At 35.5% G+C, this 17,171-nt stretch overlaps 1 protein-coding gene across 2 annotated transcripts in view; it reads left to right on the top strand.

The window, feature by feature from the left end:
* The window catches only part of LOC104609009 (actin-related protein 2/3 complex subunit 1A), a 39,979-nt gene extending 24,884 nt beyond the window's left edge, over positions 1 to 15,095 (top strand). For both annotated transcript variants that reach the window (XM_010275176.3, XM_088899559.1), the window contains 11 exons: positions 4,006 to 4,075; positions 5,800 to 5,869; positions 9,336 to 9,409; positions 9,521 to 9,563; positions 10,931 to 11,012; positions 11,491 to 11,579; positions 11,699 to 11,784; positions 13,096 to 13,159; positions 14,378 to 14,484; positions 14,585 to 14,643; positions 14,748 to 15,095. In XM_010275176.3, coding sequence (XP_010273478.1) covers positions 4,006 to 4,075; positions 5,800 to 5,869; positions 9,336 to 9,409; positions 9,521 to 9,563; positions 10,931 to 11,012; positions 11,491 to 11,579; positions 11,699 to 11,784; positions 13,096 to 13,159; positions 14,378 to 14,484; positions 14,585 to 14,643; positions 14,748 to 14,812 — 809 coding nt within the window. In that variant the 3' untranslated portion in view covers positions 14,813 to 15,095. The remainder of the gene's footprint in view (positions 1 to 4,005; positions 4,076 to 5,799; positions 5,870 to 9,335; positions 9,410 to 9,520; positions 9,564 to 10,930; positions 11,013 to 11,490; positions 11,580 to 11,698; positions 11,785 to 13,095; positions 13,160 to 14,377; positions 14,485 to 14,584; positions 14,644 to 14,747) is intronic.
* Positions 15,096 to 17,171: the final 2,076 nt, after the last annotated feature.

The following is a 17,171-nucleotide window of genomic DNA, read 5'->3' as shown; positions in this document are numbered from 1 at the left end:
ACAAAGGTTACATGTGCTGTCATACGAACACAGTGGGGACCACGCCGTGGGGCCCCCCACATCAGTGTTCTCTACAATAACAAAACCAACAGTATTATAATAAAACACAATAACAAAAAAACAACAATAGTAATAATAATTTTAATGTTTTTATCAGAACTCATGTAATAGAGATAAGTATTCAAAGAATGGTGTGTATTGGTGAAACATATGACCTATTTGACTAGGTCAACGGGCTATGGATGTGACATTTGTTTTCTTTATTCTTTTTTGTATTTTAGCTATTTCCATCATTAATCATAATAATTCTCATATTTTTAGAAGTATTTTTGTTTAGTATGATGAATATATAATATTCAAGGCATGCTTTAACTTTTTTTTGTAAATTTATAATGTTTTCTATATTTTTATTTTTATTATTTGTTTATGACATCACAACTTCACTTTTTGACTATGAGTGAATGTGGTTTTGTTGATTTTTAGAACATTGGTCTTTTATTAGTGTTTTCTATCTATCCATAAAAAATACTATTAGTGTTTTCTATCTCATGGTCAAATTAACTAGTCAACCAGTTGACCCATTAGATCAGTATTTTGGATTCATTTATCATCAAATTGCTTGCTTTCAAAAAACCATTTACTTCAATCAACAATATGGGACCTAACTATTTAAACCATTGAACAGTTTGACCTAGTTAGTGGGGTCACAAGTTAGACATTAACTCTCTTTTTTCCTTGATTTTTGTATTTTGTTTCCATCATTAACAAAAATATTTTTTATTTATTACATTTATACTCTTAATATGATGAATACTTAAAAATAAATTTTATTTCTAATTTTACGATGTATTGTATTTCTTTTTTAATTTTTATTATTTAATTATGACATCATGGTATATCCATTTGACCTAGAAGGTTGAACCATTGCCCCACCACTTGAATGGATAGAAAAATTGGTTTGCTCTTGGGTCAAGTTTATTGTATTCCATTTTCATTATAGTAAAAACAAATCTTATTTTTTCACACTTATTTTTGTTTAATATGATGAATATATAATATTAGAGATTTGCTCAAATGTTTTCTACAAAATTTCTATAGTTCTTTTGTACTTTTTATGTTTCTACTTTTTAAATATATATTATTTAATTATGACATCATGAGTTGATCCATTTGGTCCAAAAGGTTGGACAATTGGCTCACCATCTAGATAGGAAAATGGTTTCATTTTTAGATCAATTTTAAATTTTGTATTTTATTTACATTATTAATAAAAATAATTATTATTTATTACACTTATTTTTGTTTAATATGACTAATATATATTAGATATGTGTCTATTTTTTTGTATTTTTATATATTTTTAAATTTTTAGTATTTAATTATGTTATAATCGATTGACCTATTTAAGTTGTATTCAAATTACAGTTTCTACCCTCAAAGTAGAGATGGACTAAATTCAAAAACAGGGCATTTCGTTCAATAAATACTCCAGAAATCATGGAGAGCTATTCCCTCTCTCTCTCTCTTTATATATATATATATACATCATCATGGTTTAACCAAGGTTGAACCTCTGACGTCTGAACCTCCTCCCTTTCTGGGTCAATGTCCAACCCGGTTCTCTGAACATTGCTTTTGAGAAAAGTGAATGATGGCCTAGACTTCTAAGAAGTTAGAAGATTCAAATGGATTTCTTTAGTAAGCAGGTTTTGAAAATAAGAATTTCTCGTTAAATGGAAGTGGATATGTTGGGACAAAGCTTTTGAGTTGTGGTCTTTTAAAAAGATGGATTTGATGTAAGGCCATCAGTGGAAATGATTGTGGCAGTTCCATCAGGAGGATTTGTCTCTTTAGCAGAAGATGGTGCTGTGGTGGTTTTCTAATATGTAGGAACCTCATGTTAGTGTGTTTTGTAGGCAGTAAACTCTTCTTATGGTATGAGTTTTTGCCTCTTTGGAAACAATTAAGGGTACAAAAAAACTTGTGGCTCTAATAGGTTTCAAACTTGGGGATGGGGGTATCAGTATCTTTTGCCTTTTCTGTTATAGATTTTATAATAGAGTGAATCTAAAATGAGTTATATACACACACATACATGCATACATGGACCTGGAGGGGTGATTTTTGAGTAGGGGACTTGTTAGATACACATTGAGGTAACTGGCATCAAGGCTAATCGTCTCATCTAGCTGGGTGTAGAAAATTTCTAATCCTTAGTTGACAGCCTTTGAAGAGGAGTGAGATGTGAACTGTATTGACCTTAAATTATTGACACAGGAGCCATATTTGCATTTGTAATTCTTTGTTTTTTTTTTTTTCCTTTTTCCCACCTCAGTTTATAGGAGATTTGTTTGCCTTGTCTATTTTTAATCAAATCCCTTGTCCTACACCAGTGATCTAGTGGTAGAATAGTACCCTGCCATGGTACATACCCGAGTTCAATTCCCAGCTGGTTCACTTTCCAATGACTATAAAAAAAGCTGTTTTCCCACACATTTTCTGTTATTTCCTTAAACAAAATACAAATCTATTTTTTGTTGTCTGGCAGGCTCATTGTCCAAACCTCTTTGGGACCTGGGATTGAGGAGGGGTCTTAGGGAATGTGAAACCTCTGAGGCAATGGACCTAATCCAATCACTAAAGGGTGTTTGTTTGGATTCACTCTCCTGGCATCTTCTCTTGTGCCTCTTTCTTCCAACTTTTGCTTCTCCTAAGCCTAAGTCCTAATATAGACTTCCTGGTTAAAGCTATTTGGCTAGGCCCCACTCCACTGAAAGCTAGAGCTTTTTGCTGGGAGGTCTTTCATCACAAGATCAACACTACTGAGGATCTGCAGAAAAGGAGTCCTAATTGGTGCTTGTCACCCCATGTTTGTTGCCTTGGTCAAGCAATGAATCTTCTCTTTACTTTTTAATCTTCTGCCCTTTTGCTTCTGGAATTTGGGAGCATTTTTTTTATTCTTTTTGGATGCATGTGGTCCCCTTCTACTTATTTGGTTAGTTTCTTTGATAACAACTTTTTCCCCCAAAGAATAGGAGAAAGATGCTATGGAGATGTACTAGAGCTGCCATTCTTTGGGCGATTTGAGAATGCCAGAACTTTGAATGAGAAAGCCATACAGTTGAAGCTTTGATTGAAAACATAGCAGCTAAGGTAGCCTTTTGGGTTAAGACTAAAGCTCTCTTTGAACCTTATAATGTTGATTATATAATTAGAAGCTGGCAGCAGATTGCTAACTAATCCATGCCAAAATCTCTAACAGTTGCACACAGTCTCCCCCGCCACCAAATACTTTTGATGAGTGCATCCTGGGCAACCCTTGTTTGGTGGAGATAGGGACTTTGCCCAGAAATAAGGAAGGCACAATTTTGGCAATCTTTTCAGGTCCTATGGGACATAGTAAATCAAGGTAGACTTGTTGGCACTAGTGCCGGGTCTGAAGGTTAGGAAGGCTCTAATCTATCACAACCTGTAGGTGACTCATTAACTGTCATTGAATGGCTGAAGTATGAAAGAAAAGGTCATTGGTGCGATAGGCACACCATTATAGAAGTGACCAGCTTAGCAAGGGAACTGAAGAGCCACATTTAGTTGGGTTCATAGAACAGCTAATAGAATGCTGGATGCTTTAGCATGACAAGGGGCTAGCAGAGAGCATCTATTGTGGGGGCCTACAAATGGTGTATAAGATAACATAACGCTGCATCTCAAGTAAAAGATTGGCATGGGGGAGGGGGTCTAGTGCCCTCATAGTAGTTCTGGGGTGCTTTTGGAACATTTCTCTTTGTACATTTGTCCCTATTATTTCTCATAATTCAATAAAAGTTTCATGTTATCCATCAAAAAGAAAAAAAAAAGGATTCAATTATTGGAGCAGAATTCTTCCATCAGAATCGCATTTGATAGTTCCGTGTTAGAAAATTTGCTCATTAAGGCCATTTTTTTACCAGTTAATGTTTTGTACAATTGTGGTTCTTATGAGTTAAATATATATTTTTTTTCCAGAAAACAAGTTTGCTGTTGGAAGTGGGGCTAAAACTGTTTGTATTTGCTACTACGAGCAGGAGAATAATTGGTACATAGTGTTTTTCCTTTCCTTCTTCCCTTGTAAATTATGTCATTATTCTGTTTCTTGATTCTGGTGTTTTACTAAAGATGCCATTAATTTCTATGAAATTATTATCTTTATCTTTAACTTGTTTTTTGGTAAATGATCTTTATCTTTTAATTTTTCACATAAATAATAATAATAATAATAATAATAATAATAATAATAATAATAATAGTAATAATGTAATATTATTGAATCATTAGTAAAGTATTTATGGTTATCAGTAAACTTCTATTTGGTATCTTATTGATATGGAAGAATCAACAACTTTGAGGATTAAAGTACAAATCTACAGGTCACGAGAAACTCAAATTGGTCCACATCAGCAGCTGGGGCAAGAATAGTTGTTGGGGTTTAATTTGTTGGATGCAGGATTTTATTTGCTTTTACTGAAAAATAATTTCATTTCTCAATGTTTGTTTTCCTACCATGGGGCTTGTGTAGTTACTTTTAGTTGCCTTTGCTAGATTTATCTTTTGACAGGAGCCTTTACAAGAGTTGGATTATACTTGCAATCATGCGATATAAGTAAGCAATCATCTATTGTAATATATTATTAAATCTCAAATTTACATTTCTGTGAACTTGCTTTCTTGATGGATCAGGTCTGGCCTAGGAACAACTAAGCCTAAGGGTTGACCCCTAAGGCCAAGGCCCAGCATAACCCAAGGAAAAGCACAATCTTTCTGACCTTAACTCAACCCCAACTAAAAATTTTTAAACCCTAATTATTGATCAAAAAATTTTTAAACCCTAATAGAACTTGAGTTAAGTCACTTAGGTGGGGTTGGTCTGCTTCAAGTGTTTTTCCTCCAAAAGTACCTGTGGCATGAGATAAACTGGCTCATGTATCTTATAGGGCAGTTCCTATGACATATAGGTGGCTAAGTGCTATAAACCTCTTGTAAAGATGCACATAAAATTATGTTTGGATTGGTTAGCGCTGTTGGGCCAATTTATGCACATTGGACTATGAGAATTTAGAGCTAAGTAAAAAGAAATTTTGGAGGAAGAATAAAGAACGAAAAGATGAAAACACCACTTTCTGTATGACAGTGTTGTTGAACATAGATTCAGCAATATGAAATTAGAAGAAGGTAAAATGAACTAATCATTTTTTCTTTTTCAAAGTGCACAAAAAATGATGTTTTCTCTCTGGCATATACCTTGCTTTCTAGGTATAAGTTGTTAAACAGTTTGACTTTTTTAGCAAAAAAAAAAAAAAAACAAGTGTTATGACTTTTCCTGTTGTATTGTCTGTACAAACTTGTACGTATCTAATGTTAGCCAGATTTCTTGATTGATTAAGTTCTTTTGGTTAAAGAACATTCCCTTTTATTTAATGGTTCACTATAAAATTCTTTAATTTAAAGAACATAAAAATATTTCTGGTTGTTAGTTTGAAAACATTGAGGATCTGTGATTGTGTGTAATGTGGGCTGTGCATATTGCTTTCAATGACTTTTCCTTTAACACCTTTAATTGTGTTTACTAAACTTGTGATATGGTCATATGGTGTATTGTTCATCAATGAAAGTAAAGCCTGTATTATTGTATGGATATGGTGTAAATGATTAAATAATGTGAATACTGATCTTTGTGATTCTAATATCTGTTTCTGAGTTTAACAAATTATTTTGGTTGCAGTTTCTAATTTTAACAATTCTTTTATGCTTGCTCTACTCCAGGTGGGTCAGTAAACTTATCAGGAAAAAGCATAATTCTTCTGTGACGGGTGTTGCCTGGCATCCTAATAATGTTCATACTCCCTCCTCTATTCTTTCTTAGTTTACAAATATACTCTTATTTTTCTTCCGGTGGTCATATAAGCATGTTATTATGTTATAAATAAAGATTTTAACTTGAGCATTCATCCTTGAAAATAATAGTTTTGATTTTTGAAGGTCACGAAATATTTAGATGTCCTTGCACATTATTTCTTTATCTTGTAAGTGGGAACAGATAATTCTATTGGATTTTAGTTCTTAGTTTTCCAAAAGAAGAATCCTACTTTTTATGGTCAAAGTGACTAAAAAAAACTTAGTGAAGGTGAAGTTAATAGAGTTTTTCTTTTGATAGTTATTAACTAGTGTTGGTACTAGCAGAAATATACAGTATAGTTATACTGTATAATTTATGTATATTTTCTATAATACATTCAGGTATTTCTATTGGAGCCAGCTCATGTTGCTTCTCCACTATACTGAAACCCCAGTAGAAAGTGCATAACTCCAACCTGATATGAAACCTGGGATAGAAAAGAAAGAAAAGAAGATTCTGCAGAGAAGAGAAGAGAAATTGAAAAGCAATGGAGAAAGCCAAAAACAAGATCTGGCTGCCCTTTTCACTGTCTTATATACACATAAAAAAATCTGAATACAATGACAAGTATACCCTTAGTAACTCAGATACTACTAAAGAACATAAGAAAACACTCTTAACAAAACATAAACTAATGGCCCTTGGGCCCAATAACTCTAACTAAACTTTATAAACAAAAAACAAATGTTATCAGCCCAATCTCAACACTCCCCCTAAAGTTGGAAACAGATGTCACGCATTCCTAAATTGTGTAGATCATGCTCAAGCTTGTTTCTTGCAATACCTTTTGTGAGAACATCAGCTAGTTGTAAGTAAATGCAACATATGGTAGGCACACCTCTCCGGATGTCACCCTCTCCCTTATATAAAATGTCTATCCACTTCTATATGCTTTGCCCTATCATGCTGAATTGGGTTATGGGCAATGTTAATTTTTGCTCGATTATCACAACATAGCATCATAGGTTCTTTTGCCTCAATTCCAATCTCTCCTAACATGGACCAGACCTAGAGGAGCTTTGAAAGTTGGAAACAGATGTCACACATTCCTAAGTTGCGTAGGTCATGCTCAAGCTTGTTTCTTGCAATACCTTTTGTGAGAACATCAGTTAGCTGTAAGTAAATGCAACATATGGTAGGCACACCTCTCCGGATGTCACCTTTTCCCTTATATAAAATGTCTATCCACTTCTATATGCTTTGCCCTATCATGCTGAATTGGGTTATGGGCAATGTTAATTTTTGCTTGATTATCACAGCATAGCATCATAGGTTCTTTTGCCTCAATTCCAATCTCTCCTAACATGGACTAGACCTAGAGGAGCTCTGAAACACCATGTACCATAGCTCAGTATTTAGTTTATGCACTTGACGTTGCTACAACTGATTGTTTCTTAATCTTCCATGAAACCAGATTACCTCCAACAAGGGTGCAAACTCCTGATGTGGATCTCCTGTCATCTAGGCACCCTTCCAAATTAGCATCTACGTAAGCTTCTAACTTCAAATGCCCATGGTCAACAAACAATATGCCTCTACCTGGGTGTCCCTTCAAATAAGTAAGTAACTTACCGCACTAACTGCGTAAGAGATATCTGGTTGTGTCATGCATAAGTATAACAACCGACCCACCAACCTCTGATGCCTTCCAACATCTTTAACTGGCTCACCATCTGAAGCATTCATCTTGTGGTTCTGAACAATAGGTGTATCAGCTGGCCTTGCCCCAAGTTTCCTTGTTTCTCGTAATAGGTCCAAAACATACTTCTTCTGTGAAATGAAGATCCTCTGCACCTTGCCACCTCAATGCCCAAAAAAATATTTCATCTCCCTAGGGTCGTTAATCTTAAACTCCTAGTGTAGGTTCCTCTTTAAGGTACATAGTTTTCAAGGCACCAAGGCGAACCTAGGCGACAATGGAGCGCTTAGTGCTTAGTCACCTAATTGCTTAGTGCCTCAAAAGCAATGTTTTAAAACACAGAGGCGTGATGCAAGGCATTCCACTACCTAGAGGCATGAGGCGTAGTTCAGAATGTAAGAGGCGTAACCGCGTAAGCCTCCCGAACGCAAGGAGGCTTTATGCTGAGGGGTGATGAGAAGGAAGAAGAGGAAGAAAAATCTCATTTTTCTTTATTTTTAATAAAAAATCTTTTATATTAAGAAAAACGAGGATGCATATCACTAGTTGAAAGGGGGGGGGGGTTCTTGTCGAAGGCCACATATTGGCCATTTGTTCAGGCCCTGCAGGAGTGGGGGATTCCATTCATGCTTAATTTCAAGCAGTACTGCTGGGAGCGCAGCTTGCAAGGGAGCTGTATTTTGAAAGATTGCTAATTGAAGGGGATTCTAGGCTGATAGTTGAAGGGACTGGATACCATAGTCTGTTTTGTAGAGAGGCAGTGAAAAGATTTAAATGGAGGACTATAAATATAACTAAGAATTCAGTGGGAAAAGAGGTCGGCTACTGGGCTGGCAGACTATTTAGCTAAACAAGGGGTGCATAAAGATCATCTTTCCTGGGCTCAATTGTAAATCTTATTTGTAATTGAGGCTGCATCTAACACGTCTATTTGGGAAACTTCAATGTATAATCTGTTACTTTCGATTATTCAATCAAAAGAAAATTGAAGTACATAAACATAACATGTAAAACATATTCAAAATGACAATGTAAAAATAAACCAAACATAACATATAAAACATATTCAAGCATGTGGAACATTCAAGCTCTTTATTTTTTCCCAATTGCATTACTTCAAATATTTAATGTGATGTTAAACATTTTGCATTCCTAATTTTATAAGTTGCCTTTGTATTAATCTTTTATAAGTTAATGAAACTTGCTGTTTCTGATAAAAAAATTCTAAAAGCCGTCTTTGTACCAAGCCCCATGAGAAGTTCTGTAATTTTAATTATTATTTTGTACGTAAAAGATAAGTTCTGTAATTTTAATTATAATTCTTTTGGCTTTTAAAATTGTCTTGTATCAAAAAGATGAATGAACAACATTAGCAAAATGCACAAATCTTGAGAAGGTGCATGTCTGGGCTGAAGTGCAAGGCTCACTAGGTGCGTGCCTTTCGAAAGTGTTACACCAACCGCCTAGGCAAGGTGCAAACCTTAAAATGTGCCTTGCCTATGCGCCTAGGCACACCTTTTAAATCATTTCACTCAAACATACAAAAGGGAAATCTTCTCCAAAGGATTGTAACTTAAAATTGAATTTGCAAAACCAATATATTGTCCATCAAGGGCTGCTTTTATGATCCATGGATAGTGATTCAATTGTATTTCCTTTTGTCAAGAAGTAGTACATCATGATTATCACTTCCAAATCTTAGTTTAGGTGTCAAGGAAACCATGTATTATGCTTTGGGTTTTCATCCTCTAATATCAACTGCAGATCCTTCTTGCAACAACATCTACTGATGGAAAATGCCGAGTTTTCTCCACTTTCATCAAAGGTGTTGACCCAAGGTATGTTTAAATAAATTGAAGGAGCATATCAGTTTGTCTTTTATGCACTTATCAATCTGTTGAGATATTTTGTACTAACTTATCCATATTATGTGTCTGGCTGATGCCCAGGGGTTCAGGAACAAGTGTTTCTTCTGATTCAAAATTTGGGGAGGTCCAATTTCTATTATTCTTCTCTCTTCATATTAATATTTTTCTGACGTAATTGAGTATGTTGACAAGAAGATGATATCTGTATTACAATTTGTACATTGAAATTCAAGCTTGGTATTATTTATTTGGATGTCTTGTTTATGCACATTGGCATGTGCTTAGTTCAATATGTTGACAAGAAGATGATTTCTGCATTATAATTTGTAAATTGACATTCATGCTTATTATTTAGGTGGATGTCTTGTTTATTAACATTGGGATATGTCTATTCAAGTATTCTTTTATTCTGTATCCTGTAGGGTCAGAGGTTACTTACATGCAGAATTTTCAAAAGAATTTTCCATGAGGGCCCCCTCATTGGGATACGTTTTAGTCATTGGATTTTGAACCCAGTTAATGCCCTTGTATTAGTATAAATCCCATTGGACACCATCCCCATTGATTGAATACTACCCTTTATGCGAGGGTCACTTAGAGTTTTCACTATTTTCTCTTGGTCAATAGCAGAACGAAATTTTTTACTTAAGGCATAAGCTGAGCAGCACGGGATCGGCCATAAGCATGAAAAAAATGAGACACCAAATCATGCCTTGCCAGTTCAAAACACCCAGGTTCCACCTGGTTGCTTTAGTTACACTGCTATACAAAGTATCATGCATCCAGCCTATTACCTGCATCCTGGGAGTCTTCCTCAATCTCATTAAGCAGAGAAGTCCAACATGTATAACAGTCAAAGGGGCCTTGCAGAGGGGGGAAATTCCAGCCTGAATCAGTCACATGGCCAATGGAACCACAATATACCATGATTTATTGTCTACATGAATCTTTGTAAGAGCCTCCAAGGATCCAACCCCTGAAGACCTGGATTTCCAGGAGAGTTCCCATCAAAGCTGAACTAACAGTTTCATGAGGAACCAATCCTAAGCTTCAAGCTCTGTGAATAATGGAATTAGAAGTGGTCTCCATCCATCCTTCAAAAGAAATAAAAAAAAGGTGGTCTCCATCCTCTGACTATTGGATCAATTCAAATTCCTTCAGAATAATCTGTGATGAAGCCTAATTGAGTAACTCCTGAAACATGTGTCAATTGGGAAAAATAACTTTTGTTGATTAGAGAATTTGTCCTAGATTTAAGTTGTACCTTTTGTATTTTACCCTTTGTTATGAACAGATGCTTTTTTATGAAGAGTTATTTTGCTGTAGGATATAATTTATTGGGGTTTATTTTATATGTTCTTTTCATATTTAACATGGCTCATGTGAATGTTGGGTGTTTAATGACTATCATCATTTGGAATCATAAGATTAGATGTGCTTATGCATTTGTTTTTTCCTTTATGTTTTTCTTCTCTATTTCTGTTGATGCAGCAAATCGTTCAACTTGATCTCTCATTTAGCTGGGCATTTGGTGTAAAGTGGTCCCCAAGTGGCAATACCTTAGCTTATGTAGGTCAGAAAATTTTCTCCTATATTTCATTATCATGAAAGAAGTGGTCCCCAAGTGGCAATGCCTTTGGTTATGTAGGACCAAAATTTTCCCTCCTGTATTTCTTTTATGATGAAAAAACCTCATGGTAGAACTGCATTTCCTGCACTGATTTGCATCAGTTACCAATTGCAAAAAGTGCTTTCAACAGGTGTGCAAAGAATACCTTTATTGCTCTTTGAAATTCTTCTTGGGCTCGCCTAAGATTATGTGGTACACATGCTTCTTTTTAGTTGCAGGTTGCAAGACAACTACCATGTGTGTAATTCTCTACTTGAACCTTGTCATGTTCATTGCAGCGTTGCCTGCATATTGCAATTTGCAAGCTTACCATGCATAGATGACCTATAGATATTTAAGTTGATTATGAACCTCTGGTATTTTAGTATGAAAGCCATCTTAATCAGTTTTTTGATCAGGTTGCAATTTGTTTTCTTCTCAGGTCACAATTCTATGATATACTTTGTTGATGATGTTGGTCCTTCTCCTCTTGCCCAAAATGTAGCAATACGTGATTTGCCTCTCCGTGATGTGGGTCAGCATCCTCTCTTGTTAACATTACATCTATTTATCTTTCAATTCTTCTTTTTGTTCAAATTGTTTCACTGTTTGTGTTTGTCTTACCATTTGGATGGGCTTTTTTGTCCCAGGTCTTATTTGTTTCTGAGAGAGTGGTGATAGGTGTTGGGTTTGACTGTAATCCCATGGTTTTCGCAGCAGATGAAACTGGCATATGGTATGTTACGGTTTCATCAGATTAGCATCTTCTTACTTGCATCTCTGCTGCTCCCCTCCCCCCCCCCCCCCCCCAATTGAGATGTATAATCTTCATACAAAATCTGATATTCCTTGTTAAATAATGGAAACATTTTGTTAAATTTGGAATCATCTCCTACAAGGACTTTTTGTTGAGAGGTATTATATTTGAAAATCAGTACTTACGAGGTACCTTAAAAGAAAAAATCTCTTCCAGTAGATTTGTTCTTTGTGATGCTAACTATGAAACCACATTCCATTTGTTGATCTGCTGATATATCACTTGTATTTGGGAACACTTCTCATTATTTGGTACCAATCGAACTCCCTGTGTCTAAGGATAGCATATTGCATCCGTTTTTTCTCCCCACTAAGATTAAGGTGGAAGACTCCATGGAGATGCCTAAGAACTGCTATCCTAGGAAGGTGCAGGAAGAAAGAAATGCAAGAATCATCACAATGAGAGTGATTCACTAGGTTTAGAACAGGAGGGATTTAATGCTTTCACCTTTGATAGCACTTGGATTCATCAGCCACCAGAAGAGACTTTTTATGCTTTCTTGCACACCTCAAAGAGATTACATTTACTTTTCATGAATATGTTGATTTTCTATGCATTAAATGAAGTTTATACATTTTTTTGACACGTGATGAAGTTCATACATTTTTTACAAAGATTATGGACAATTAGGCTGCTTTTGGAAACGATGCAAATGGAGTGTAAATCCCGGTTCAGGGTAAATTTGCACTCTGGTTCATTTTTGCCTGTGTTTGGCAACATTACATTTATGCATTGACAAATGGCAGAAAACACATTTTCCAGTGCATATTTACATTGATAATAAGATGTAAAAGTACATCAATAAAAAAGAAGTAAATTTGCATTCAAGTGGGCTTTTGATAAAAAAAGGCATATGCTTTATTGGAATTCATGTTTGAATCCATTACAGCTAAAAGTCTGTTTGGTAAGAAGGTAAATTTGTCAATGCAAAACTAACCCAACTTTGCAATTTATATGGACCGTTTTACACTCTACATAATTGCATTCACACTTATTTGCATCATTTCCAAGCACAGCCTTAATAGCGAAAGATGGTTGCTGCTTGCTATTGGAACCTGGGGAATTACCCTAGGATTCATTGTTTTTATTCAGAAAAATCCCATCACCTAGGCGACACCTAGAGAGCCTGCCTAAGCAACTAGGTGACAATGTGCCCCCCCTATTACCTAGCCTTGCCTCAACACCTTGAAACTATGGTTACTGTAGTTATATTTTTTTGTATTGTCATAGGAGCTTTGTCAGATTTCTTGATGAGAGGAAAATATCATCATCAACCTCAAAATATGGTTCACAGGTATGTAGGTCATTTCTTTCTACAATTCTTTCTGTAGATATGAAAATTTTCTCTAGTGAGTTGGTAAAATGGTTAGCTATTTGGACAATATATATCTTCAGCAAAATTAGTAGGTCTGTATAAATCCTATGTTTTTTTCAATATTTGTTGTCTCAGCATGCCGCAGAGTAATCAATGAATAGTTAAATTTGACCTCCAAAATACTGAATATGAGACCAAGGAGTCTGATTCTTTAGAGTGCTTAAAGAAAGAATACTTGCACTTGCTAATCCAATCTAATTACATGACAAAGTTTACCTTTGGACAAAAAGTTACATGAAGTAAACAACTAAGCATACTAAACTTTTACCAAAAAGTAAGAAGCATACTAAAGATGTAAACCTCAAGTCTTGGTCAATTATAATTTCATTCCCATATCAAAGTTGATCTTGATGTGTATGTTATGCGTGTGTACCAGAGAAGGTAGTCAATCAGATCACTTGGGCTTATTCTGCTCCATGGACGGGGGACTATACTGTTTGGCTATGTTTTCACTTTTCCACTACGTGACTGTCCTTATATTTCACCTAGTGCTTTAAAACCAAGAAATGCATCTAAAGCACATGGGTTTCTAGAGCATGGGGCATGAGGTGCAAGGATGAGATGCTTGCCTGAATGAAGTGAGGAGGCAGCTATGGAAAAAAGTTAAAAGAAAAAAGAATATAATATATAAACACGATGGTTGACAAATCGTGGCCTTGTAGGTTCAAGTCCTGCATAGACTAAACATTTAAACTCTAAAAAAATCATAATGACCATCTACAATATGGTAAATTACCTATTCAAACATCAACTTCAAGGTTAATTCATCAAATAATAGCAAAGAGCTAGTTAGCTGAGGTACACCTAGGTTCAAGTGAGGCATACCCAACAAAATGAGCCTAACCTGCGAGTGTAAATATGCTTTTTTGAAATACCGATTCCACCTTTTATTGGAGCATCCACTGAGGGACATTGGCTGTCAAACTCTTCTTTTTTTTAATTCAAAGAGTTTTAAGGGAAAAAAGATTTTATATTAGACAAACCACATGGACTCTTGGTCTGAAACTTGCTTCATAAATGGTTCTGCCATTTTGGACCATTTTGGACCCAAAATGGTTCTGCCATTCTGGTCATATCTTGAATCACTAAATTTCATATTACCCTTAATTTCTTTTTGGTTTTTTATTTGTTTGGCAGTTTTCTGAAGCATTTGGAAAACTGTATGGCCAAACGAAACAAGGATTTTGGAATGATGCAATTGAACCTTCAAGACCTCGTGGAGGTGTTCATGAGAACTGCATAAAGTACAGTCTACTCTGTAATGTTTTAAGTTCATCTCTGCTATGCTATCATGTGTACATTCTATTGAGACAATTACATGTTGTGTTGTTCTTGGAATTCTAGTTGTATCTTACCACTAAAGAAGGCAGGGGATGCTATAGTGAAGCGATTCAGTACTTCAGGTTAGTTTTAAGATTTTCTATGTCACCTCGTACCTTCTGGTTAGTCATATCTAATACAGATAACTGTCATGTAAGGTTTACCTAAGTATGATCTCATTTCACAGGATTGGATGGCAAAGTGGTGATTTGGGATTTAGAAAATCAAACAGATATTTCTTCATATCTGTAACTGAAGGTTCCTGAAACATGTGATGTGACTTGCTGAAGTCGAGATTACACCGGAGTTCTCAATGTGGCGAGGCCCATATCATGTATTTTAGTTGTGTTGTAGAAAAAGGTTGAGGGAACCTGGGTGGAAAGTTTACTGAACAGTTGATTATGGTGCTGTCTGATTAGGTTGTTGTTGTATCTTTCATTCTTTCTTTTTTTTTTTGTTTGGTCACAGAAAAGCTTGCATTTCAGCCCAGTTTATATCTATTACAGTATTTGGTGCAAGAGAATCCTGAACCAAATGGTAAAATGGTTTTCTCCCTAACAAACTTCGGAAGAGGCAATCGAAGAACTAGTGATTCTTTATGAGCTTTTCTATACATATTTATAGAGAGAATGCGAATATTAACCCACGTGGTTAAATAACAGATTACAACAACCGACTCTGTTGTTCATTAGCCCCCTTCAAGTTGGAGCATGTGGAAGTCAGATGCCCAACTTGTGAGTTAAAGAGAACTAATCAACACCTAATGCTTTTGTGAGAAGATCAGCAGGTTCTTTGCTTGGAAGATGATGAGTAGCAACTTCTTTCTTGGCAATGTGCTCGCAGATAAAATGCCAATCTATCTTGATGTGCTTGGCACATTTGTGATAGAATAAAGGTTCTTTTGAGTAGTGATAAAGATGGTGAAATGAGATGGGGCTCATTTCAACCACAGTAATTCTGCAGTTGCAATTGTCATAGCTCGTAGGGAATCACCTACATGGTGACATAACCTGTTGTAGAACACCTGGTTAGAGGACAAGTAGCACAATTTGAATCACAAGGCCTTGAGAACTAGGTCTGTTGTAGAAGAGAGGAAGATGCCATGAGATGTTTTGAGGTAGGGCTGGCCACAAACTGAGTTTCTCATGAGCTATTCGAGTTCGGTTGAACTTGGTTTAAATCTAGCTCGAGCCTGATACTTAGGCTCCTTTGCTAGTCGAGTATATTTTTATTACATACATACATACATACATACAAATATACAAATAATTTTTATTATATATAATAATATTTTTATTTTTATAATAATAAACATACATAATTCTTAACTTTTTATATGTATATTTTTTATTTTTTATAAAAAAAACTTGGCTTGTAGTTGAGCTCGAGTAGAGTCGAGCTCGAACTTGTAAGCTTTAAATCAAGCCAAGTTCGAGCTCAAGCCTAACACAATTTCAGTGAGTCGAGCTTGAATAGCCAAGTATTCAGCTTGGCTCGGGTTGAATCCACCCCTATATTGAGGTATCGTCAAACCTGTAAGGCAGCATCCACATGCTCTTGAGTGGAGTTCCATAAGTGTTGGTCAAGGCTTGTAACAATGAGATACACAAGTCGGCTCACAAGCTTAATATACTATAGGAATCATAGATTTGTCGCCATTACTCCATAGGTGTAGATCTTGGTCTACATTCAGCCATGCTAGTGTCTTGTAAGAGATCAACAAGAACAAGGTACTTGTGTTGACATAAGAAAATTCCAGATAAGGAATGATAACTTCAAACCCCAAAAATTATGTAAGAGAGTAGGAACGTAAGTACTTTTTCGAAGCTTGAATGTAAGAGAGATTGTTTCTAGTGATTATAAGGTCATCAACATAAACAAGCACTATGGTTTATGAATTTGATTATTGATAATGGAACAAAGATTAGGCTGCTATTGATTGAACAAAATCATTTTGTTTGAATGCGATAACAAATTTCTTGAACCACATCCTTGAGGCCTACATAAGGCCATAAAGATATTTGTGCGGTTGACACACCACGTTTGGTGAGTGCTTGTAAAAACCTTGAGGAATTTTCATGTAGACTTCCTCATGAATATCCCCATTAAGAAAGGCATTGTTTATGTCAAGATGGTGTAAGGACCATCCTTTAGCAATAACAACCACAAGAAGGCACCTAATTGTTATGAGTTTGGCAACCGGTGCATAAGTATCATCATAGTCAAGATCCTTTACTTGCTTATGGCCTTTGGGTGGTTTATGGAATATGTGGGTGACCAAAAACATGTTAGACAGTGTATGCCCTTAGATCCAATCAGATTGATGTGCATATACATTTATTGTAAATGAATAAAAGTACATTATTGTTTCATGTTGATATTGGTATTTTTTTATGAATTATCCCTTAAACTAGACACTTACAAAACTTGTGTTAGTTTAGAATATTCTCAGCCGTTGGATAGACTTGGGGAGTTTATCCTGTCAAGGCTAACATTGATATGCTACCAAAGAAGTTGGGACAGTTTGTCTCAACTACTAGGATTAGAGCCAAAGCACATCCAGTGGAGAGTGCGACACTGTACCTTGTAGCAAGAGGAGAGGTCATTCCCT

This window comes from Nelumbo nucifera, chromosome 3 (assembly GCF_055504915.1).
Source record: "Nelumbo nucifera cultivar China Antique chromosome 3, China Antique-T2T, whole genome shotgun sequence".
In the NCBI taxonomy this organism is placed as follows: Eukaryota; Viridiplantae; Streptophyta; class Magnoliopsida; order Proteales; family Nelumbonaceae; genus Nelumbo; species Nelumbo nucifera.
This window is presented reverse-complemented; position numbering and strand designations above follow the sequence as displayed.